At 37.1% G+C, this 24,768-nt stretch overlaps 1 protein-coding gene across 2 annotated transcripts in view; it reads right to left on the reverse strand.

Annotated features, from left to right (window-relative positions):
- Positions 1-23,254, reverse strand: part of LOC106063411 (carboxy-terminal domain RNA polymerase II polypeptide A small phosphatase 1-like) — a 45,305-nt gene extending 22,051 nt beyond the window's left edge. Inside the window, exon 1 of one of the 2 annotated variants that reach the window (XM_013221765.2) lies at positions 22,768-23,254. In XM_013221765.2, the coding sequence (XP_013077219.1) occupies positions 22,768-22,843 (76 nt within the window). In that variant the 5' untranslated portion in view covers positions 22,844-23,254. Of the gene's footprint in view, positions 1-3,633; positions 4,162-22,767 lie in introns of those variants that run through there. The other variant, XM_013221763.2, reaches the window with a different exon arrangement.
- Positions 23,255-24,768: the final 1,514 nt, after the last annotated feature.

The following is a 24,768-nucleotide window of genomic DNA, read 5'->3' on the forward strand; positions in this document are numbered from 1 at the left end:
CCAATTTCACACTTTCTTAGAGAGATCCATCAGGAGATTTCTTTTTCTTCATCTAGCCAACTTGGAGCTCAAAGCTCTTTGCAGTCTGTGCCTTGGAACATTAGCGAGCTGCTCTACATGGTGAGGGTGATTGTTACACTCAGCCTTTGGGATAACTAGAGACTGGCTGAGAGGCAACACTGTCTTCACGATCTCTTCCCAAGAGACATTCTCCACACATCATTTTCCCTTCAACTATTTGTAGTAAGAAAGAGTTGTTACTCAAGTTTACTGGGCCTGGAGATCGTATTATCTATCAAAGACTAGCTATTATCTCTCTAGAGATCTGCCCGCCCCTATTGTCCTGCACTAGAATCACGTCGTATGTGTGTAGCTAGAAGCGGATTACGTAACCACTACGCGCACACCCTCCCCTCCCCACACTAAAGGTATCAGTGTAACAACCGTTCATAGCGCACTTTCATAGACTAGATTTATACAATCTGACCATTTGCAAGATACTCTCACGCTAGGACAGTTATACAAACTAGATTTCCAAGTCAGTGTGACACTTAGTTGTACAAACTAGATTTCCAAGTCAGTGTGACACTTAGTTGTACAAACTAGATTTCCAAGTCAGTGTGACACTTAGTTGTACAAACTAGATTTCCAAGTCAGTGTGACACTTAGTTGTACAAACTAGATTACCAAGTCAGTGACACATTTAGTTGTACAAACTAGATTTCCAAGTCAGTGTGACAGTTGTACAAACTAGATTTCCAAGTCAGTGACACATTTAGTTGTACAAACTAGATTTCCAAGTCAGTGACACATTTAGTTGTACAAACTAGATTTCCAAGTCAGTGTGACAGTTGTACAAACTAGATTTCCAAGTCAGTGTGACAGTTGTACAAATTAGATTTCCAATTTCAGTGTGACACTGAGTTGTACAAACTAGATTTCCAATTTCAGTGTGACACTGAGTTGTACAAACTAGATTTCCAATTTCAGTGTGACACTGAGTTGTACAAACTAGATTTCCAATTTCAGTGTGACACTGAGTTGTACAAACTAGATTTCCAATTTCAGTGTGACACTGAGTTGTACAAATTAGATTTCCAATTTCAGTGTGACACTGAGTTGTACAAACTAGATTTCCAATTTCAGTGTGACACTGAGTTGTACAAACTAGATTTCCAATTTCAGTGTGACACTGAGTTGTACAAACTAGATTTCCAATTTCAGTGTGACACTTAGTTGTATAAACTAGATTTCCAAGTCAGTGTGACAGTCGTACAAATTAGATTTCCAATTTCAGTGTGACACTGAGTTGTACAAACTAGATTTCCAATTTCAGTGTGACACTGAGTTGTACAAACTAGATTTCCATTTTCAGTGTGACACTTAGTTGTACAAACTAGATTTCCAATTTCAGTGTGACACTGAGTTGTACAAACTAGATTTCCAATTTCAGTGTGACAGTTGTACAAACTAGATTTCCAATTTCAGTGTGACAGTTGTACAAACTAGATTTCCAATTTCAGTGTGACACTTGGTTGTACAAACTAGATTTCCAATTCAGTGTGACAGTTGTACAAACTAGATTTCCAATTTCAGTGTGACACTTAGTTGTATAAACTAGATTTCCAATTTCAGTGTGACACTTGGTTGTACAAACTAGATTTCCAATTTCAGTGTGACAGTTGTACAAACTAGATTTCCAATTTCAGTGTGACACTTAGTTGTACAAACTAGATTTCCAATTTCAGTGTGACACTTAGTTGTACAAACTAGATTTCCAATTGAATGTCACACTTAGTTGTACAAACTAGATTTCCAATTGAGTCTCACACTTAGTTGTACAAACTAGATTTCCTATTGAGTCTCACACTTCGTTGTACTAACTAGATTTCCTATTGACTGTCAACTGCGAGGAAGAGGACGGCCATACACACACACTTACAATTTCAAATCTCACAAGTTTAAAGCAAGCAATAAACTGACTTAATACCAAGGCACACACATACTTACAATTTCAAATCTCACAAGTTTAAAGCAAGCAATAAAATGACTTTTATACGAAGGCACACACACACTTACAATTTCAAATCTCACAAGTTTAAAGCAAGCAATAAACTGACTTAATACCAAGGCACTTACACACACTCGCACAGCTCTTGAATCTTATTCTTAAGTCAGAATTTGTTGCAGAGCTACTTGTTCTCTTGAAACAAAGCAGAGAAGTTTGAAGTTTGTCTGGACGGGAAGAGTTACATAATGTGGACAGTGCAGGGAACATATTCTAAATTTTAAATCTGTAGACCAGTGTTTCACAAACTTTTTACCTACGTATCCCTTTTAGAATTTTCGTAACGCAGAGTACCCATGCCCCGCCACCCCCAAAAAACAACAAAAAGGATCAATTTTGATATTAATCAAAACATATTATTTATTTATACACTAAATAATGTTATAGTATAAATAACATATCTGGATAAAAGAGAAGGTTTATATTGTTTGTGTTGAGATAACAGATCTTCATAGTTTAGATCCCTGGTTGTTAATTTTAATTTGAGATGCGTTTGTCCTTTTTTTTACTTTTAGTTAGTTTTATTTATATTCGTTAAGTAGAGTAGTTCTGAGTGGCACTTGTACATAAATAGTTGACACATATCTGTATCCTATTAAGTTTTTGTGTTGTTTAATTTCGTTCTATCAATGTTTAATGATGAAAACTGAACAAAGGTCAAAGAACCTTCCATACCAACATAGATTTTCCCCATTGATTTCTGTGAGATTTCGGCTTTAGGAGCAAACGTCATCTTGTTTCTATCTCACACCACACCAACAAAAATGTCGTGTTCAGAAATACTCTCAGGCTGCCGATTCCCACGCCATTCAGCTGACATATCATCAGCGGACACTGTCATCATATGAGCTGACACACACACACACACACGGGCCATGTTAGGGCGTTGGTTTTAACAAGGAACATTCCATTATCGACCGTTCATCAATAGAGCCACATAAGCGCTTCATTTTGTTGTCTACCTCTAGTAACTGACCAAAAGTAGGAATTTCTTTTAACGAGCTCATTTGTAGACAAGGAAGTTTGAACTCAATTGTGACCTTCTATTTATATCTGACACAAATCTTAAGTCACATTCTCTTTTTAATAACTTCCAGCATAATATATACTGTAACTAGGAGTCAATAAAGTTACAATGTTGTAATACTAGTTCTGGAAGAAGCGTCTGTTATGACTATTGGGAACGATTACTACACTCATGCTCCAATTACTGTTGAGATACATGCAGAGCGCTGTGATGAAAACAAACTGAGCAAAAACATTGAGGACACCCAGGAAACGCTAACCCATAACCCACAACAAGGCAACACTAGAACTAATCAATAAACAATGAAACAGAGCTGGCACCGCCACACTGATACCATCACATACACTTTGGTGAGGAACAAAAGCTTACCCATCGGGAAATACCAGACGCTGCTATGTTTATTGCTGCACTTGTCATCGGGGAGCACATTGGCGGGGTGATTTACGAAATGACTTTTATGACCACATGACAGCGAGCGGGTGGTAACTAGATCTACATGGTCTAGATAAGTTGAAAACTTACACTGGGGACTACTGACCTGTCTTGAAAAGCCTCTTTAAGAAGTGATGGAGTCTTCGTACGATTCCCGAGAAGCAGCCAGCCTCGTAAGACTCGCTTTCCAGATTGTCACTGAATATATCATAGGTTTCGTGGTCCTTGCGAACACTGGTGATCACAGAGTAACCAGGATTGTCTTTCCTAGTGGCCATTGTTGCACTCACCTAGCTCAGTGGAGACTTTACGAGATCAGAAAAACGCTACATCCAAATATAGATCCATTCGAAACATTGTAATGCTAGGTGTCATGCCAGAGATACAAATATAGCGCTACCAAAACCTGAGATCACTACTTCGATAGATAGAAATAATAACTTTTTGTATAAAATGTCAACACAAATTACAATGATGTGTAGATATCAAAAGAAATCAAACGCAAGCTATTAGGGGACCGAGCGGCTCTAATACTTTAGAAGACTATAGGAAGAAAACAACAACTGATGTATTGTAAGCTCTATCAGCTGATGTTTAAGTGTGACACGGACTGTGAAAGAGTGACACAATCCGACACCACTTGTTACGACCCACTTACGTGAAAACTCAAAGACACGTCCTCCGCTACAGTTATTGTTTTCAAACAATGTAGAAATAGCAGTCCACGTGACTGTTGTCAGCACGACTATCCCTCAAGCCAAATGGAACTTCCCGAAACTTTCCTTACCAGTGCTATCACATGACGTGAGTGTCCAGAAACAAACAGACAGCACTTTTGTCAACACGAGGAATCTAGACTATTTATAGACTACACGGTGTCCCAGTGGCTAACGAATGACTACACTAATCAATAATTTCTATACATGCATGTATTGAGGACGATACCATCAGAGATAAGTTTCCATCAAGGACGATACCAGCTGTGTTATGTCTCCAACCAGGTCGATATCGGCTGTGTTTCCAGTCTTGTTTGAGCCAAGGTCTCAATGTGCTCATGTACTTTTGTTTATAAACAAGTATAAAACTATGCTAACACAAATCCAAGGATTGCTAAATAGTTCAGACTCCTTGAGGACAGTTGTGTGAGACTATCATTAGATTGTTGTTGAATCCAGACCTCTCTCTGAAGATTGTTGCTGGCGTTGAACTGGACATGAAATGACGAATAAATTGAAAGATGCGAATTAGAAATCTCTCCAATCAACAGTTAAGTTGATGGTCAGACACTGGACCACCATCGACAACAATTGGAAAGTTTCTAAAGTTTCTCTTCAAACTTCATTAAGAAAGTAGAGAGTTAATGAGCTAGAAAGTAGTGAGTTAATGAGCTAGAAAGTAGTGAGAAAACCAGGGAATGGTAAAACAAGAGATTCAGACTTCAGGACACTGCTCTACCTATTAGGACAAACTACATGGAAAACATTTCAGTAATAGTAAGACTAAACATCGAAATGTAGAGAGAGTCACGGGAACAAAAAGAAGAAACCTTGAAATAAGAAAGAAAACAAAGTGGTCAAAAGGTCATTGCTAGGACAGCTGTAAGTTTATTAAAGCAAACCTAATAGACACGAATTTCACAATTGTGAACAGATAATGCCATACAAGAATCTCCCAATTCTGAAGTAAAATATGTCCCCTAATGACACCAATGGAAGGTCCCAATATGAAAAGGGCAAGGGCCCTGGCTTTTAAAAAGATCGATACGCTGACAGAATTTTAAAAAATCAAAAAGAGGGGGAAATGGGCGATCAAATCCACATGGCTAACATTTAACTGTGTCACACACAACAGACTGTCAGACTAAGTGGAGAGGGCAAACATCAGGGAAGGGGGAACTGCTACAAGGAAACTTGTGAACCAATCGAAAACAAAACAAAGCAGTTGTTTCAAACAGACAACAGAATCATGACAAGACTAAGAAACGTGTTACACACAGTTTGTAAGAAGAACCACGAAAAAGCTTAGCAGTTGGCCGAGCAGACACTCCGGTTCCAACAATTGAAGCCACATAACCATGACGTCAATAAAGAATGCAAGTGTTGGGAGCAAGTCCAATAATTCCTTGCTCTATAACTCTTTTACTCCAGTCCGTCTTTCATCAGTGGACATACAAACTGGCCCAATGACCTTCTAGCTTTGCCATCCCAGACACATAGGACTAGCTATTAGCTATAACTTTATATCTCTCTAGACCGTCAACAAACGAAATCAGAGGTCTAAGTCTTAGCCAGAAGAATGACACAATGGGCTCAACACATAAGAGCAACAGGTCTAAGCTGAACATGGAGCTCTTACTAACAATCCAATACTAAAGAAAACCCTAGCACGTACCCGGAAAAATATTTACAAGGAGGTAAGCTCACTGCAACTCAGAACAGCTCTTGGTCTGTACTAAATATGACACCGCCAGTATAAAACTCAAAGTAGAATTCAAAGTAGAAGACGTGGTATACAAATATATATTTAAAAACAATAACTAAACAGCTGTATCAGTAGATTCACTACATCGGCTCCGAGTATATTTTCAATCCAGGAAACTAGAACCACGTTTGCCATGACGCTACACGTGCCAAGTGAACTCGGTGTCGTTCTGCACACAACATGTGAACACAGACAACACACGTTCTCTGACAGTGATCAATGCTGGCCCGTCACAATGTGTCCAGAGTGGAATGCACAAACACCCGCACACCAGCAAGACAAAGCCCCTGATAAGATGACTTGAAGCCGCTCAGGTCACCGATAACGGTGTCCGTCCGCGATGGCTATGTCATCACTACCAACATACGAGGTCACATCATAACTTGCGATCTAGATAAGGCTAAGGTCGGTCAGTTCACAACGCCGAGCGGTCATTCGATAGTCTACCAGACATCATCTGCAATAGAGCCGAAGAAACTGAAAAGATGATGTGTAGCAGGTTCTAGATCGATACACCAAACACACAGAACAAGGGAATGGGGACTGGCATAGGTTGAACTTGGCACGTAGAGGGGGAAACAAAAAGTGTAAACACTAGTGTATTATCCTTCCTCTAGATCAAATGCACGTCTTCTCCTGTAAGTCACTTCCTAGGTGAAGGGGGGGGGGGGGTGTCACGGTTGTCATTCAATTAATAATTACGTGACGGCAAACTCCCAAGCATAACCAGGAAGTAAGGACTAAATGCGACAATGTTGACACAGGCAACACAACGGGAAAAGGGGAGGGGGGTAAAGTAATGTCACCCCAATTAAATTACTCTTGATTTGCTTTGCTGAATTCTGGTGCTTTCAATCCATTGAAATAACGTTTCATAGACTTTGTCAAATACTATTACAAAAAAAAATATGTTTTTTTTTAGCCTAATTGTCACGTTTAATTGGTTTTCATCCTATTCTCGGTTAATAACTGAGATGAACTTTGTTATGAGGCTTAAAGTGTTTGACCACTGAGTATGGCGATGTCGTCAACGTTAAGGAAATCTACAGTTTGCCCACTGAGGCGTATATAGACAATCTCTAAGGTAGCTAACATAGAATACAAATTATAAGGGCTTCAAACTGGCAACGATTACAAATTGAATAAACTGAAAATACCATGTAATGTTTCTATGAACAATAATACATCACTAAACATCAGATTCAAATACAAATACTAAATTCCTGAAAGCTAACAGAGACAGAAGGATACAAGTCGTGCTACTTGCACGCTGCATCAACAACAATGTTCAAAGAACAATAACTCGCGCACTGCTTGTGCTAAGGCATTGACACTCCAGGTTAGCCAAAAGAAACACATGACACAGCCTACACACTTTAGCACACACAAAAAAAAACTAACTTGCTCGGGGTGGTTGTGACCAGGCAGCGTGGAACTAGAGCAGCAGGAGGCGCGCTGTTTGGCAACAAATTTGTGACACTGACCTACTGACTGATTTTCTACCCGGTTCTATGACCAATCAGTGCGAGTTCTACTCTGACCTGATATCGTCGCTATCTCTGTTCTATTGTACAGTTCATGTGCTAACGACTTGATGTAACGAAGTCAGCAAGTAATAGTTCACAGAACAAAGAGTACATTAACACACAAAGTCAACAATTTTCCTAAGCTGGTAAAAAAAAAAGACGGCCCCTCCAATGTTTTAAGATAAACAAGACACGTGCTGTTTTTAGGATATAAACACCTAAGAGCATTTCAATGCCAGGTCTTCACAAATCAAATTGAACTAATGTACTGCTCTAGAACTAATATACTACTCTAGAACTAGTGTACTTCGTGTAGTAGACAGGATAGTGGTAGTCCAGAAGATATGAAGACAAACATATGTCAAAGTATTGCAATCACTTTCTGTGTTTTCGTCTGTCCGTTGAATATAACTTCCCCCATTATTAAGGCCTAAATGTTGTTACTAGATTATAGAACTTGGTAGAGAAATTTGACTGCAAGCTGGTGTGGATGGAAGTATAGCACCACCTATACACTTGAAATTAAGTGATATCCTTAAGAATGCGAGCATTTTAATGTTACAAAATCTAATGATCTCTTTTGTGTCAGTGTAAAGTAGGATTGTGCTGAAGTCAGACAGTAGGACTATACTTTGCGGATCTTCCTACTTTGTCTGGAGGACAACACTTCTCTGTGGAGTAAGTATACTTGCTGTCTCTTTAGTTAAATGCGCAAACCAAACCATGTCTTTAGAACATGAACCATACACGATACACCTGAATAGCTTCAAATATGTGCTGTAATAGTTTCCCCACAAATCAACGACTTTTCAAGTGCCATCACGCCAACGAACCAAGCCGATTGACTGGATAAGCCATGTTTGAACAGAGTGTTATCCTAACTAGAATTGAAATCAAACGAGCTCAGAATCAATGCATTTAACGAGCATCAGTTACTACGTCAGAGTTGCCTAAATCTTTATTACAGATTCATCATTACAAAGTTAGGATTGCAAAAGAAACAAGGAACTTTGATTTAAGCATGCTTGATTGTTCTAGGTCTACTAATAAAGAAAGGTCGTCGAGGCTACATTGGAAGTGATTCAATGTCCATTTGTAAGTTTGTGATGGCAACACCTTAGAGTTGGTCAAAGAGTTAGTGGAGGCAAAAAAAAAAATTCAGGAAAAAAAATAATTTAACAGCTTTTATATAGCGTAAATTTAATGCTTGTAGCATGCTCAGAGTGCTCTGGTGTCGAGGCTCCTTGATAGGTAACCAAGTGGTTGAAGCCTCTCGGCCACACAGGCCATCTGACATGCTTTTTTTAAATGAAGTGAAGCTCCCAACTATCACCCTGTAAAAGTTTGTTAGATTCTATTTTTTTTTATGTAATGAGGCATTACATTACAAATAAAACGAATAGAGTGTAGGGCGGCAGTCCAATGTCTTTAAACAGATTCTAGATCTGGTACATTAGCATCTCTTGAATTTTTGAAGAGACCATTTTTCTAGTTCTTTAATTGTTACTATCCAACTAAAGAGTAGAGAAACTAAACGGTTGCACATCACAGTGAGCAGCGACTTTGACTGTAACTTTTGGATCCTACAACATAGATGTGCATCATTAGCAAAGTTTTCCATCCTTCTTTTCAAAGACATATTAAAATGAACACGTGAAAAAGATATTTTGGATTCTGCGCCAAAACGTTCAGCTTCGTGATTTGAGGCCACGAGCCGGTCATTTGGTCTCTACTAGCCTGCCAAAGTAAAACAAACTTTGCTAACATCCAACAATTAAAGCATGACACGGTGACATGTGATGCCTTTAAGTAATACATTGTAAAATAGTTTCTGCAAGCCCGTCCTCTAAGTACACTTCTTGTGATTTCAACATGGAACGCAATCGCAGACCTGAAACATCAATACAGACATTAGTGACAGTTATTACTGTATGCCTGAGCTCACAATGAAAAATTCGTCAAAACAGGGACCACTACAAAGCCAGTCGCTGACAACGATGTGGGGACAGCAAGTTCATTCATAAGGGAACAATTCGTAAAAAACAGGGACCACTATAGAGTCAGTTAGACGCTGCCAACTATGTGGGGACAGCAAGTTCATTCTCCTCACTTACAGTTGACTAAAAACGAAATCACCTACCATTTTTTTTTATGTGACCCTATTTTCCACATAGGAAAGTTAAGATTTTCACTTTTGTTTTTTCTTTACTATGCGTTTTCTTTTAAAACATCATTCGTTGCTCTTCATTCCAATGTGAAGTACTAGAACTCAAACTACCAACACAAACAAACAACAAAACTGCCGATGAAATTGTTGGCCAGTTTTTGATGAAAACGAGATCGACGAAGGAGATTTGATTTTGATTTTAGGCACATCGGCACAATTTAGGCCATGTCGTGCCTGCAGTCCCTTAAGGACTACTCTCTCTCTCTCTACATAACAAGGGCTACATCGACGAAGGAGAATGTCAGATACTTTGAGGAAATGCGATGAATACATAGCATTGTTCCCGTATCTAGGGTTGCGTAGGATGTGCCCAAAGTTTCCCAATGATATTAAAGATGAGATAAATGCAATCATTCAGCTGTCACATGCAGATGTAACCCGGTCCCGATAGATAAGATAAGGCTTAGATAACCGATTTGTTGGTCTCTACCACTTCTCCATGCAGAGCTCAACACAAAGTAACCACTAGACCAACACATTCGCGTGGCACATTCATGTAGCACTCAAAGTAAACCAAGAAAGTGTGAGAACTGCTGTAATACCAAACACTATTTATGCATTAGATCAGTGGTCGCTACACTTTTTAAAGGTCATGCTTTCGTTTGAATGAGATAACCAGCGAGCTCAATGGCCAGTATATTGTACTAAGGTCTCAATAAGGTCAGAAAATCCAAAGGAAGCCGAGACCCAATGGTTACTGACACGTCGATTTGGTCATGGCATATTCATTTCTTTAGTGCATTTTTTTTTGTCTAGAGCGATGGAGAGAGGTAGAAGTGGGAGTCGTTCAGACACAAATTGCCATGAGGTGATAATGCCAATATTACGTGACAAAGTCATACAAAACAACAACACATTCACTAAGAGACACTGAGCTGTTTGTTGACAATTATGTAACGAAGTCTAATCTTCGAAACACTGGAGGTATTTATTCACTTCAAATGCTGCAGATGACATAAACCCTCAAGTGAACATGTATGCCTACACAAAAGAGCTTCAAGACTCTGTGAATGATGAATTTTCATTTGTCATCGTGATAACGAAGAAGAGTAACGGATTCTAAGACTGCGAACACGGGGTTTTCCAGAAGTGGACCAAGTCAATAGGACAGAAATATGGCTTCGGGAAGGAAACGAACGTAGAAACTAGAGACATGACGCCAAGAAAACGAGATCACATTGGAGAGATAAGAAAAGAAGCAAAAGAGCCTCTGATTTTAAACATTAACAAGGCTGCAGAGATATTTTTTTTACTATCAATAGTAAATAATTGTTAAAATTGTGTATTTTTATGAAAAACTGATATCTTACAAATTAAACGTTCGCACCAAAATTGTGCAAGGTCTAAAATATTATGATATCGGATTTCAAATATCTTTTCTAGACTTTGCGATCTGAACGGGATGGATTAAGAGCGGCTATTCCCTTTTGTGGTCTGCTCAAAACAATTCAAGTAATATTGACAACATATACTCTAGGACTAGGTCATGACAAATAAATAAACAAATCAACGCCTATTCTTTTCAGCCACTTAAAAAATAAACATGAATATATTTTTGTTTTCGATTTTACTATGTGAACACGAGAATTTTTATTTTTTTTAAATTATCAATGTTAACAATTCTAGCCCCCATATTTCCGGACCTAGCGTTACATTCTTATTTGTCGGGTCTTTTTAAGCCTAATGGAGGTATTGACAAAATGAATTGATTTTTTTCCCCATTGCAGGTTACAAAAGGCTGGAGATAAAAGCAGCCCATGTATTATTAGTGTGGAAGTAGAGTATAGTCTTGTAACCTTTCAAGGTATTCTAACACACAGTCGTGAGAAGAGAAGGAAGAGGCTACAAAGTACTAATAACCACCAGTATCGGTCACGTGACAAGACGTCCGGAACTCATCTGATAGCTCGAAGACTGCTTGAACGGTCTTACAATAGCCCGTTGTAAATATTTCCTAGATAACACAGACTTGAAGGGTTGATCTTGTGAAATAAACTGGAGACTGACCTTAAAACGGGGTTATTTTCCCAGTAATTTAGTTGTAAATATAATTTTGAAGTTTGAAACTAGAAATTGTCGGTGGGTGGAGTGTATAGTTATAGATATAGAGAGGTAAATGTCGAAATAATAATAGTACAACTGAATCATGAGAAAATAGAGACAACAAAGCGGAGTGGGTAGGGAAGCGGCGCGAGGATCCTGAGTCATAGAGTCTAGTGTTGCCGTGTTCCAGACAGGAAGATGCTTATGAGTGAGGCCCATCACCACTGGCACAGGTAAGGAACAGAAGTGAGCGGCGGGGTGGGCTTCTAGCGGTTTCCTTGACGAAGCGTCCTATAAAATACCCCCCCCCTCCTCATATACATTTTTACCCTCTTTTTTTCCCCATTCTCCCGTAGATGTTGCACTATGCTGCTCGCTTGAAATACAAGTATTTAAAAAAAAAAAAAGAGATTGTTATACCATTTGTTCCTACATATAGCACAAAGCTTTTTTTTTTTAGATACAAGAGAGTAAAAAATACTCTATCAAAGTACTAGAGCACATCAAAATTCACTAGAATGCATAGTAAATCAGCCTAGGTGTGTTGCAACATCCCTGCCATTGTATTTCCTCAAGGTGTAAAGAGATCCGTTCAGTTGAATGGAGTTTGAGAATTGCAACATCCCTGCCATTGTATCTTCTCAAGGTGTAAAGAGATCAGTTCAGTTGAATGGAGTTTGAGAATTGCAACATCCCTGCCATTGTATCTTCTCAAGGTGTAAAGAGATCAGTTCAGTTGAATGGAGTTTGAGAATTGCAACATCCCTGACATTGTATCTTCTCAAGGTGTAAAGAGATCCGTTCAGTTGAATGGAGTTTGAGAATTGCAACATCCCTGACATTGTATCTTCTCAAGGTGTAAAGAGATCCGTTCAGTTGAATGGAGTTTGAGAATTGCAACATCCCTGACATTGTATCTTCTCAATGTGTAAAGAGATCCGTTCAGTTGAATGGAGTTTGAGAATTGCAACATCCCTGACATTGTATCTTCTCAAGGTGTAAAGAGATCCGTTCAGTTGAATGGAGTTTGAGAATTGCAACATCCCTGACATTGTATCTTCTCAAGGTGTAAAGAGATCAGTTCAGTTGAATGGAGTTTGAGAATTGCAACATCCCTGACATTGTATCTTCTCAAGGTGTAAAGAGATCCGTTCAGTTGAATGGAGTTTGAGAATTGCAACATCCCTGACATTGTATCTTCTCAAGGTGTAAAGAGATCCGTTCAGTTGAATGGAGTTTGAGAATTGCAACATCCCTGACATTGTATCTTCTCAAGGTGTAAAGAGATCCGTTCAGTTGAATGGAGTTTGAGAATTGCAACATCCCTGACATTGTATCTTCTCAAGGTGTAAAGAGATCAGTTCAGTTGAATGGAGTTTGAGAATTGCAACATCCCTGACATTGTATCTTCTCAAGGTGTAAAGAGATCCGTTCAGTTGAATGGAGTTTGAGAATTGCAACATCCCTGACATTGTATCTTCTCAAGGTGTAAAGAGATCCGTTCAGTTGAATGGAGTTTGAGAATTGCAACATCCCTGACATTGTATCTTCTCAAGGTGTAAAGAGATCAGTTCAGTTGAATGGAGTTTGAGAATTGCAACATCCCTGACATTGTATCTTCTCAAGGTGTAAAGAGATCCGTTCAGTTGAATGGAGTTTGAGAATTGCAACATCCCTGACATTGTATCTTCTCAAGGTGTAAAGAGATCCGTTCAGTTGAATGGAGTTTGAGAATTGCAACATCCCTGACATTGTATCTTCTCAAGGTGTAAAGAGATCCGTTCAGTTGAATGGAGTTTGAGAATTGCAACATCCCTGACATTGTATCTTCTCAAGGTGTAAAGAGATCCGTTCAGTTGAATGGAGTTTGAGAATTGCAACATCCCTGACATTGTATCTTCTCAAGGTGTAAAGAGATCCGTTCAGTTGAATGGAGTTTGAGAATTGCAACATCCCTGACATTGTATCTTCTCAAGGTGTAAAGAGATCCGTTCAGTTGAATGGAATTTGAGAATTGCAACATCCCTGACATTGTATCTTCTCAAGGTGTAAAGAGATCCGTTCAGTTGAATGGAGTTTGAGAATTGCAACATCCCTGACATTGTATCTTCTCAAGGTGTAAAGAGATCCGTTCAGTTGAATGGAGTTTGAGAATTGCAACATCCCTGACATTGTATCTTCTCAAGGTGTAAAGAGATCCGTTCAGTTGAATGGAATTTGAGAATTGCAACATCCCTGACATTGTATCTTCTCAAGGTGTAAAGAGATCCGTTCAGTTGAATGGAGTTTGAGAATTGCAACATCCCTGACATTGTATCTTCTCAAGGTGTAAAGAGATCCGTTCAGTTGAATGGAGTTTGAGAATTGCTGACCTTCGTGAAACGTTGTTTATAAAACAGTTTCAAGTCTTGGCATTTCTGCCCCTATTATCACGCTTCTATTGAGCAGTACAAGTGTATTAGCCACTATCACGTGATGTTTTGACTAGCCAATTAGAGCCAGTTAAGAGAAGCAGCAGTTTCTAAACAAGATATATGAACACTGCTAATTACTCCACATTAAGTCGGGTTCTCGCTGTACGTGTGATGTTGAGGGGGTGGGGATAGGAGAGCGTCGCATACAGAGACCCACATGCACAAATCTGCTAGGGAAAAGGCGCCCAACGAGCTATTCGTTAATATTAGTAGACTATCTTACGCAAGAACCGCAACAATCACTCTTGCAGATGAACGCTACAGAAGTGATCGTCCAAACACACACTATGTGGGTAAGACACACAGTACAGGTAAACCCACAACCCACTAAGTTTTTCCCCATTGATCTTTATATAAACAAGAACTCTGGTTAATAACCATCTATTCGAAAGGAGGGGGGGGGGGGAGCTAAGGAGAGGAGACACAAGAAGTTTGATTCAAAAAGCCAGAATCAATGTGTGACAATATAGTAACACTCATACAATTTAGTAATACACAATATCAAAACAATATCTAACGGAATTTTCCTACATCGAGGGCAAACTATTATTCACTAGATTTTTGGGTTTGAGTTTAGGCACAATTTAGGCCATGTCGTGCCCGTAATCCTTTAAGGATCACTCCTAGATTTTTGGTGTATTAATGAACAAAAATACAGGAAGTGTTGATAACCTTTGTTTCTCACTGTACAGGTCCCATACGATAGATCTAGTACTTTTTAGCACTGTAGAATCACATGTTCTAAGCTCTCCCACAGAATAACTTCATTCTGGAGGAAACAACTGACTTTCATTCTATAGTCTATTTGGTAAAATTAGAGCTCAATTTTATTCTTTGTTTTTATTTAGTTGGCAATAATGAAATTCAATTTAGTGTCCTTGACATTGCTTAGTTTATCGTAAAAATCAATAAACATTTTCCAGTCTAGACTACTGTCTGTTACCGTTTCCAAATCTGGATATAAGTCACCAAAACCAGAAATTTCTATACCGAAACTATACCGTAGGTTTATACATGGGCGTAATCAGAATTTTTGTCGTAAAAAATGGGGAGGAGGTATTGGACAGGGTAATAAAATTATACATTAGTTATTGAGAGCTAAGTAATGGCTCTTACAAAAAGTCATCAGATTGATAAAGGAGGGTGTTTCAACAGCTTATATAAACTCACTGTGTCTTTCTGTCTGGTAAAAAGTGTGCACAAGTTATTTCTTCCACCGCCATTCTCGGATCAAGTTGAAACTTCGCATAATTATTAGCATAGATAAGACAAGAATCACTAAAAAAAAAGTAAACAATTAGCCAATTAATTACTGGCAAGTAATTATTTTGTTTGATACCAACAAGGGAAACTAATTCACAGATTTGGCTAAATTTGTTGGGTTTATTCTCATTAAATAATTGTTAACGCTATTTCTCCATCACGTTGAAACTTAATCATTTATTGTACCTAACAAAACAAAAATCAATTTAAAAAATAACCAATTAGTCAATTAATTATTTGTAAATTATTTTGTTTGATATCGAATAAGGGAAAGAACTTGTACATTATTGATAGATATATTTTTAAGGGCGAAGTTATTCCCCTTTAATAAGCTTTGTTGTTTTTATTTTAAGGATTTTTTTTTATTTGCTTGTTTTAACAAATTATTTGTGTTTATGTTACTTGTTAAATAATGTAGACCTATATTCTGTCACTTCACATCTAGATCAATGGAATTGATTTCACGGGAATACAAACACTATTTTCAAGGCTAAGCTTAGTTGAACCTACAGGCATCACAGAGACAGGAGACCAACTATTTAGTTCATGGGATGCATTTTGAGTCAGTACTTTTCTACTTCAGCACTTCCCAGATTGCAAGCTCTTCAATCTTTCACCAAGAAACAAAAAGTAGAGACATCTCAACAAACTCTGTCTAAAGCTCGACCAGAAAATGTCTTTATGTTTTGAACAGTTTTGTACACAGTACATACCGAAATGTTTCACAATGTTGCTAGAAACAGTTTTGTACACAGTACATACCGATATGTTTCACAATGTTGCTAGAAACAGTTTTGTACACAGTACATACCGATATGTTTCACAATGTTGCTAGAAACAGTTTAAGAACGTACGCTCTGTTTACCTAAGCTATACCAAGGCCATAAAGGTAGCAAGATTACCTCATGCTGAGTGCGTAATTATGTGTAAAGCTATTGGCCGGGTGGGGAGTGAATGGTCAGTCACTTTATGTCGACCTCACATAAAGTAATTTAGATGAAAAGGCAAATCTAGAAAGAACTAGGATGCTTAGTGCGATTTGAATGTTTGATTCACAAACATTGTCTCGATCCAACTACATAATAGTTCCAAATAGTTTCCAATTCATATCTGCGCATTAACACAGGGCCATAAACCACAACATAGAGATCGACTAGACAATGAGACTATTTTTATTCGATCCATAGTGATAATAACGACAAGAAAAAAAAACTTCGCAAGGGATTTCACGGATTTGCTTTTCATCCCAAAAAATATTCAAAACAAGATGATGCTTACTTAAACTAAATACGGCACGTAACCATTAATGACCAACCACTGGAAATTGTTGACCATTTTTGATATCTTAGCTCCATTATCTCCATTGATGTACTACTGTTTAAAGACGTCAACAATAGGATAGCCAAGGCAACGGGCACCATGCCGAGGCTGCATAAAAGGGCGTAAGACAATATCTTGCTGAGTTACAATACCAAAGCCATAGTCTAACGGACACGTGTGTTGAGCACTCTGCTATACGGTAGTGAAACATGGTCAACCTAGTCAGCAGAAAAAAAACAACTCAATATCTTCTACCTCGATGCTTAAGGGTCGATTTTTCAAATAAGGTGGCAAGATAAAAAAGCCATTGAGGAAGTGCTGCGAAGAGCGGGGTGCCGGGGCATCCGCTCTGTTATCAGCAGTAGACGCCTCGGCTGGCTTGGTCATGTTCACAGAATTCCACAAGGCCGACTTCGACAAGACATTCTGTAGGGTGATCTAATTGAGACCCGCTAATAGTCGACTTTTAAGGTATACTGATGACGCTCTTCAAAAAACGACACTAACAGTTGTGGAAAAGCGGCACTAGATAGATCCACATGGAGAGCGAGCATAAAGGAAAGGTTCCAGATTGCAGATGCCACACGCAACAGAAGTAGAAATAAGGGAGAAATTGCAACAGCGACTGGTGAGTACAGATGCCCAACCTGTGTATCAAGGATAGGCCTCTTTACTAACACAAGAAGTTGCATAGATCGTCTCTCGAGACGCAAAATGCCAGTGATTACTAAAACAGAAAAGTTATGAAATCTTTGCGCGATTAACATACCGGTATTTTGTTAATGATTTGAAACCTTGGTATAATATGGTTGATGTCTTAACTTAACGCAGCTTCCTATCGTTGGATCGAGATTTTTAGCCAAGATATTTCACAAGAAAATCAGAGGCGCTCTTCCTTTTGGTATAGCGCGAATGAAGGGGATAACGTTTTTAGATGAGTCATTTGTATTAATGTCAAAGAGACTAGTAGATTTACACGAGAATGTCTAGACCTACAAGAAGGTTATAGTTTTATACAGGCAATATCTTATTGGGGGGGGGGGGGGGGGGAGAGACCTCTCGTAACTACAATACAATACAACAAGTAATCTAAACAAATTTGTTTTTATTATAATTCCTAATTTATGTTCCAATTAGTATATACTTACTTTAGATACCTATTAATAAAAGAAAGATTGCGTCTTACCAATGCGCTCATATATACACAAGTGATCTTATTGATACTCAATAATAAGACAAATACAGTCTGTTCGTTACTACAGTGTGAAGGAACACTGGACTTATAAAAGTTAATATTGTTATCTATTCAATAATTAATTGAGGTGCCCACAATTTTAGCTTACATTAAAGGATTCAATTTCTTTCAGTTTTTTACTTGAGACTTTCGACCTTTTTTTTTTTTAAACTTTGATTAGGAAGAAAGTCTGATCTACTAGTAGTCAATTAAACAAGAAAAGGTGATGGATGGAGGCAGGGGGGAATCTAAAAACGTTTGCACACTTTAGAAGAGTTTTATTCTCTAATGCTAGTGCAACCTTTATACATTAAAGACGGCCCTACTTAACAAAAGATAAGTCTTAACAGAAGATAGTTTGACTCACTGTGTGTATCATTACAAATAAAATGTTTGAGTTAACAGGAAATAACAAAAAAAAAAAAGTGCAAACCCGAATGATATCCTACAAGGACAAATATTTTGGAGATGAGAGGTCATTTATTTATAGAACAGTATAGGTTTGGTTAGGATTGCATAATAGAGAAATAAGTGTGTCAACTTAATAATTTTAGTAAACATAGGTCTTAGCTTACACATATCATTTCATCAACATTGAATAGTACAATATAGTAGCTTAAGTAACATGGCTCACACTGCATGTCATTCTTACAATAACCAACTGTCTACTATTGTAATAGGAGGCACTGTGACTGAGCGGTTAAGCGCTTGGCTTCTGAACCGGGGGTCCCAGGTTTGAATCTCGGTGAAGACTGGGATTTTTTATTTCGGGATCTTTGGGCGCCTCTGAGTCCACCCAGCTCTAATGGGCACCTGACATTAGTTGGGGAAAAGTAAAGGCGGTTGGTCGTTGTACTGCCCTCATGACACCCTCGTAAACTGTGGGCCACAGAATCAGATGACCTTTACACTTTTACTTTACTACTGTAAAAGACTTGTTTCTTTTAATTTTTGATAATGTATTTATTTTTCTTTGACTGAAACAGAAAGACTAAGACTAAGACTAAGACTGCTTTATTGATCCTTACGGAAATTTGTTGTGATTACAAGGACTCGTTTCTCATATAAAGACAACACAACAGAAAAATACACATAAATACAACAGACAACATAAAGAGTTCATTCAGCGACTACACACAGGTATCTTGGTGCATTTCATGTTCCCTGATCAATGAGTGGCGGTGATAGAGTCTGACCGAGTGAGGTACGAACGAGTTTTTGTACCGCTCCGTTCTTGTTTTGATTGACAGCAGTCGCCCACTTCGCGACGACCTGGCGTAGTTCTGATGGAGCGGGTGGCCGTTGTCTTCCAAGATTTTTTCGATTTTTCTTAGGCACGTTTGTTCAAAAAGTTCCTTTAAATGTGGTAATGTTGTGAGTGTAATTTTTGATGCTTTTTTAATGATGTTTTCTAGACGTTGCAACAGTTTACATGAGGCGTTGCCTTGCCAACAACTTATTCCGTATGTTAGCAGATTTTGGAGATCAAACTAATTAAAAGTAATTCTGCATTAGAATAATGTTTTTTACCAATCATTAAGGCAGTGTAGACTCATAACTTTTACTTTAAAATATGGACACTCATGTCATAGCTTGCATGGTAGAGTAAAAAGTTACTTAGTTTATGCATCTCTATATGGTTGATTGCTCATCAAGTTCTTATCAATTTAGTTGCTGTGTGATCCAGAAAGAAAATAAAGCCCAAGACTAGGACTTAAATGAGTTTTTCACACATTTAACATCTTCACCATGACTTAGGTGTGGTCCACAAAATAAAATAGCATAAAAGAATCAGTTCTCATGCTGCTGGTAAACCATAGAGGAAATAATTCCACAAGCAAAGAAAAAAAATGATAATCATAATCAATGAAGTCTATAAACTAACCACCACTTAACAAAATGAACAATAGGAGTTATAACTTCTGTGGACATGACATTTATAATAATAATAAGGCTTGTCTAAGAGACCATAGATTAAGGAGTGAAGTCCTAGCTGTGATCTACATATTTTGTAACATCCATCGCAGACATAACTGTTGTCTGTCAGTAGTCAGCTTTAGTCCAATTTTGCACCACATGTATACAGCCAGACCTCAGCAGAAGTTTTTCTTTTGGTTTAAAATGTGTATCTTGTGGCATTTGTAAATTACTCAAGTTATTTATATGCAGACTACTGTTTTCTAAGTATAAAATATTATTCCTATTTAAATATTTCTCAGAATTCTAATTGGCTAACATTTTAGTTCTTGAATACACTTTCTATCAATAGATCAGTCTCGCCCTCCACATAACTAGCATTATTGTTATAGATATGCAAACATAGAAATGACCATAAACATAGGCTTAAAAGCTACTTCTATTATCTGTTGTAGCACACAATCAAACTGATAAAGTTAAGGGGAAAAAAAAAAAGGCTATGACATGAAGTAAGGTTGATATATTTTAATCTTAGAGGTTGCCATTGTTTCATTTTTTTAGTTATCATTTATTGAGAAGAAACACACATCTACTATTAATGTGTAACAGAAAGCAATATACATTAACGAACTGAAATTTAATGTGAAAGGATCAACAAAGGCTATAACATCTGAAAGCTACTTGCCCATAAAAATTGTACCATCTACAGGCCGAAAAATAATTTTATTTTGTGACTGTAATTTTTTTTTTATTTTCTCTCTCTTCACTAGCTAATGTTGTATGTGTCTAGATTAATTTAAAATGCTCCCAACAAAGCATTAGGGAGGTCTAGAACTATTGAAAAATGCAAATGAGTATAAAAATAAAACTTTAAGATAGAAAAACTCCCTAAACATCTTTGATGCAATGATCATCTTTTTTAGTAGCAAACATTATTTCATATAATATATATATACTTTTTTAGTATCATTCTAAATAACACACACACAAAAACTAATATTAGAGTACTATGTAACTAGAACAAACTTTTTGAATTATCTTCCCTTTCCTATCATACATCACTGTTTAAAAGAAAACAAAATTAAAATGGTCATTAGTAGTACTTCAACCTAAAAGTCCTGAAAGCAAATAAAGCTTTATTTATGAGGATTTTTAATTGGTCAGCATAATATCCACTATATTTTGTCCCAATTGAGGCCTGAAAGATATTAAACAGCTTAGGGAAGTTTAGAACTTACTCAATTTCAACATAAATGCTCAAACCGTAATTAATCCTCATTGACATACATTTTAAAAATTAATTGAAGAATGACCTTGCACTTTAACTTTTCCTACCTAATCATGGACACAATGTTTCAAGTCAGTTACTTTGTATATATTTTAAAGGTTGGTGGATTTTATCAGTTTTATGTGTGGTGGGTTTGGCACAGAAGAAATAAATGATGGACAAAACTCTAAGGACAATATGGATCTGTTTATTGTACACTAAAGACCTGCAGCCATACGAAAACACACATTGAAGAACAAGGCACAAAAAGGGTTACAATTTGCATTGGAGACGAAATAGGCCCATCTGCAGTGACAGGAAGTGTCGGCAGAATGGACAGTGTCCACGCTGTTTTGCCTTTTTATGCGCAGACAGAAGACGCGAAAATGGTCATGAGGATATTAGGGTGGCCATTGTGGCTGAAAAAGTATCCATCCCACTACATTTGTATAAATTGTAACCAGACTAAAACAAAAGCCAGAAATCATAAGATTATATTATTATATGTAAAAACATAACAGATCCTTTAAATGCAGATTCTGGCCTAGTAGAAGACTTAAAACAATTTTTTTAATGAATATTCAATTGTTTGATGGTCGAAAACTCGCAGCTGAAAAGAGCTTGAACCTGACCTACTAAGCTATATATATAAAGATTATAGATCTAGTAACAGTAGATTCTACAGATTACAGACCTAGACCAAGTCTAGAACAGATCTAGACTCTAGACCTACATCCAGACTAGGCCTATATCTACTACTCGATAAAATCTTTATTACATAAATTAAGTAAACAAAAAAAAAAGATATTTAGACTCCCTAAAATCTAAAGTCAAAGTACTTTTAGAGTCTAGAATTCTAGATTCTAATTCTAGGTGTAGATCTAAATTTCATAACTTATTTTTATATCATATTAATCATAATAATGCAAAAAATAGCTTTAGGACTTTAGGCTTAGCCATCACACTTTGACTTTCTAAGTTTCTTTCAGTGATTCACAGTGAATGAGTGAAACTACTAGTAGATCTAGATCTATATATTTACTGAACAATTGTATAATAAACATTATAGACCATAATCAGTCAAGGCAAATGTATAGACAGTCTATACTTTTAGTACTGTAACTACTTACTACTAGATCTAGGTCTAGAATCTACTAGTGATTTATTTACCAGTAGACTTTACTGTAAACTCGGCTATTGTAAAACAAGGAGCAAGTTCGATAACTCGTAGCATATTTCCTTATGACCCCATTTCCAGCAAACTAGACTTTGAATGGGTAAAGAAAAAAACAAGTTTCTGATACAAATGTTAAAGCATTTTTTGTACATTACAACGCATTTTACTAAAATACGATAGATGCAAAATACAATTTTAAAAAATGTACAATAAAACAAAGCGGTTGAAGTAAAGAGCAGCTAACATTCCAGCAGGTGACAAGCTAACCATCAACATGCGCCATTTTGCAAACCACTTGCTCCTTCACTTACCTTTTTCCAAAGCAGGGAATGTATTGAGAAGCTCGTCATCTCGAGAAACTTGGGTGATAATGGACGTACTGTCCATTTAGGAGACAGCTGCAACCTCCGGTCGGCGACGTGTTTGCTATTTGAAATTGGAATAAGGCCAAAAATTGTCACTGTCGACACATCAAGACATCCAAGTAGTAAATATCGAGCTACACACCACAAGTAACATCATGAATATTAATGAGCACAGTACAGCGCCGAGGCCGAATAGCTGAAGCGCAGAAAATAACTAAAGTGGGTCACTTTGTAAATACCTTCACTGTGCAATTTTGGATAATATAAAATGAATATTATTACATGTCAGTTATTAATTCATACCATTTTAACAAAATATTCTATTCTATTTTAGTAATTTGACCCAGCACATCGCCGTAGGTAATCACTTTCGTGCCAAGATTTCAAGTAACCAATCAGAGCACAACAGAGATCAACCTAATTCTACCTTTACTACTATACCTCTTGTCGTTACAACGTTCAAATATTAATTGTAATTTGGATCTAGTTTCTGTATCTATATTGTCAAAGCAAAAAAAAACAACTCTGGGCTACTTTTTCTATATGTGTCCCTTTATTTTTTTTTTTAAAGTAGCCTTTTTTTTTTTAGCTTCAAACATTTTATTTTTTTTAAACCGAGTTTATATATCTATCGTCACCCCGTCTTCCTTATCAAAATCTTGTACACGTTATTTCTCCCATTTCCATTCTCAGATCAAATTGAAACTTTGCAGAATTATTCATTGTCGATGACAACACATCAATAATCAAGTCAGTCAATTCACCTTCACCTATCCCTTGGCCCTTAGGCCCAGGGCCGCCACTATCTATTGTGCAATGTGTGCACTGCACGCGGGCGGCTGAATGTTAGGGGCGGCCAAATCACTATTACAAGGTTCCTTTTTCTTTTAATTTTTGGTTTAATAATTTTAAAAAAGTACTTAAATATTTTATATAAATTCTAACGATTCCAATATCCTTTGAAAACTTTGGGGGGAAAAACGATATCGTACAAAACGAAGTTATTTTGGAAACTTTGTAAATATAAAATAAAATAAAATAGAGCCGCGCGCGAAGGATTCCCACGTGTTTTTACATAGGCGCCGACTTTTTTCTGGCCTTGAATTTTTGCGGGCTGTTTGTAATAGGTATTTATTTCGAGTCGAAAAGCCCGCTTTGTAAGTAGATTTAGATCTAGTAATTAAAAATTCAATTTTAGAACCATTTTGACTTTAATTTTTAATTGTTATTAGTTGAGAGTAGGATATTTTTGTCTAGATGTAGATGTAGATCTACATTAAGTTAATTTATGTTTAAGTTTAAAATACATTTTTAATTATGATGTTATCGTAGTAAAATCAGTTAAAAACGGTGTTATTTATTTATTACATGTCAGTCAGTGGCGTAACTAAGGGGGGGGGGGGGGATGGGGGGGGAGAATTTTAAAATCCCCCGGGGCCCCCATCCTTTGGGGGGGGGGGGCCAAATGGGTGTCCAAAATTTATTTGTAAATACATAAATTAATATATTTGATTGACAAATAGTGTCAACGGGTGTCTTTTTTTTTCAACATTTTTGGATTAAATTTATCACAAAGACTAAACCTAGATCTAGGTCTATCAGTTGACTTTGTTGACATTTTAAAAATATTTTTTCCCACAGAGATCAAATTTTTTTTAAAAAATTAGTCTTACATTTTAAACTTTGTTGCCACGAATAAAACTATTTAACCTTGAAGCAAAATTTACAGAATCGAGTATAACAGATCTAAAAGTTATTCTTAATAATGCTAAAATTGTCCATTATTCGGGTTTGGAGTCTATAATTTCAGAATTAAACTTCACACTCGAGTTATTACCCCTTTATTCATCTTTCCTCATTCCAATGGAAACTCTCTTTTTATTTACATCTAATCCTTTTGCTTTCCCACAAAACATAAACAAAAAATAATGACGTAATATCATATAA

This window comes from Biomphalaria glabrata, chromosome 16 (assembly GCF_947242115.1).
Source record: "Biomphalaria glabrata chromosome 16, xgBioGlab47.1, whole genome shotgun sequence".
NCBI classification, from domain to species: Eukaryota; Metazoa; Mollusca; class Gastropoda; family Planorbidae; genus Biomphalaria; species Biomphalaria glabrata.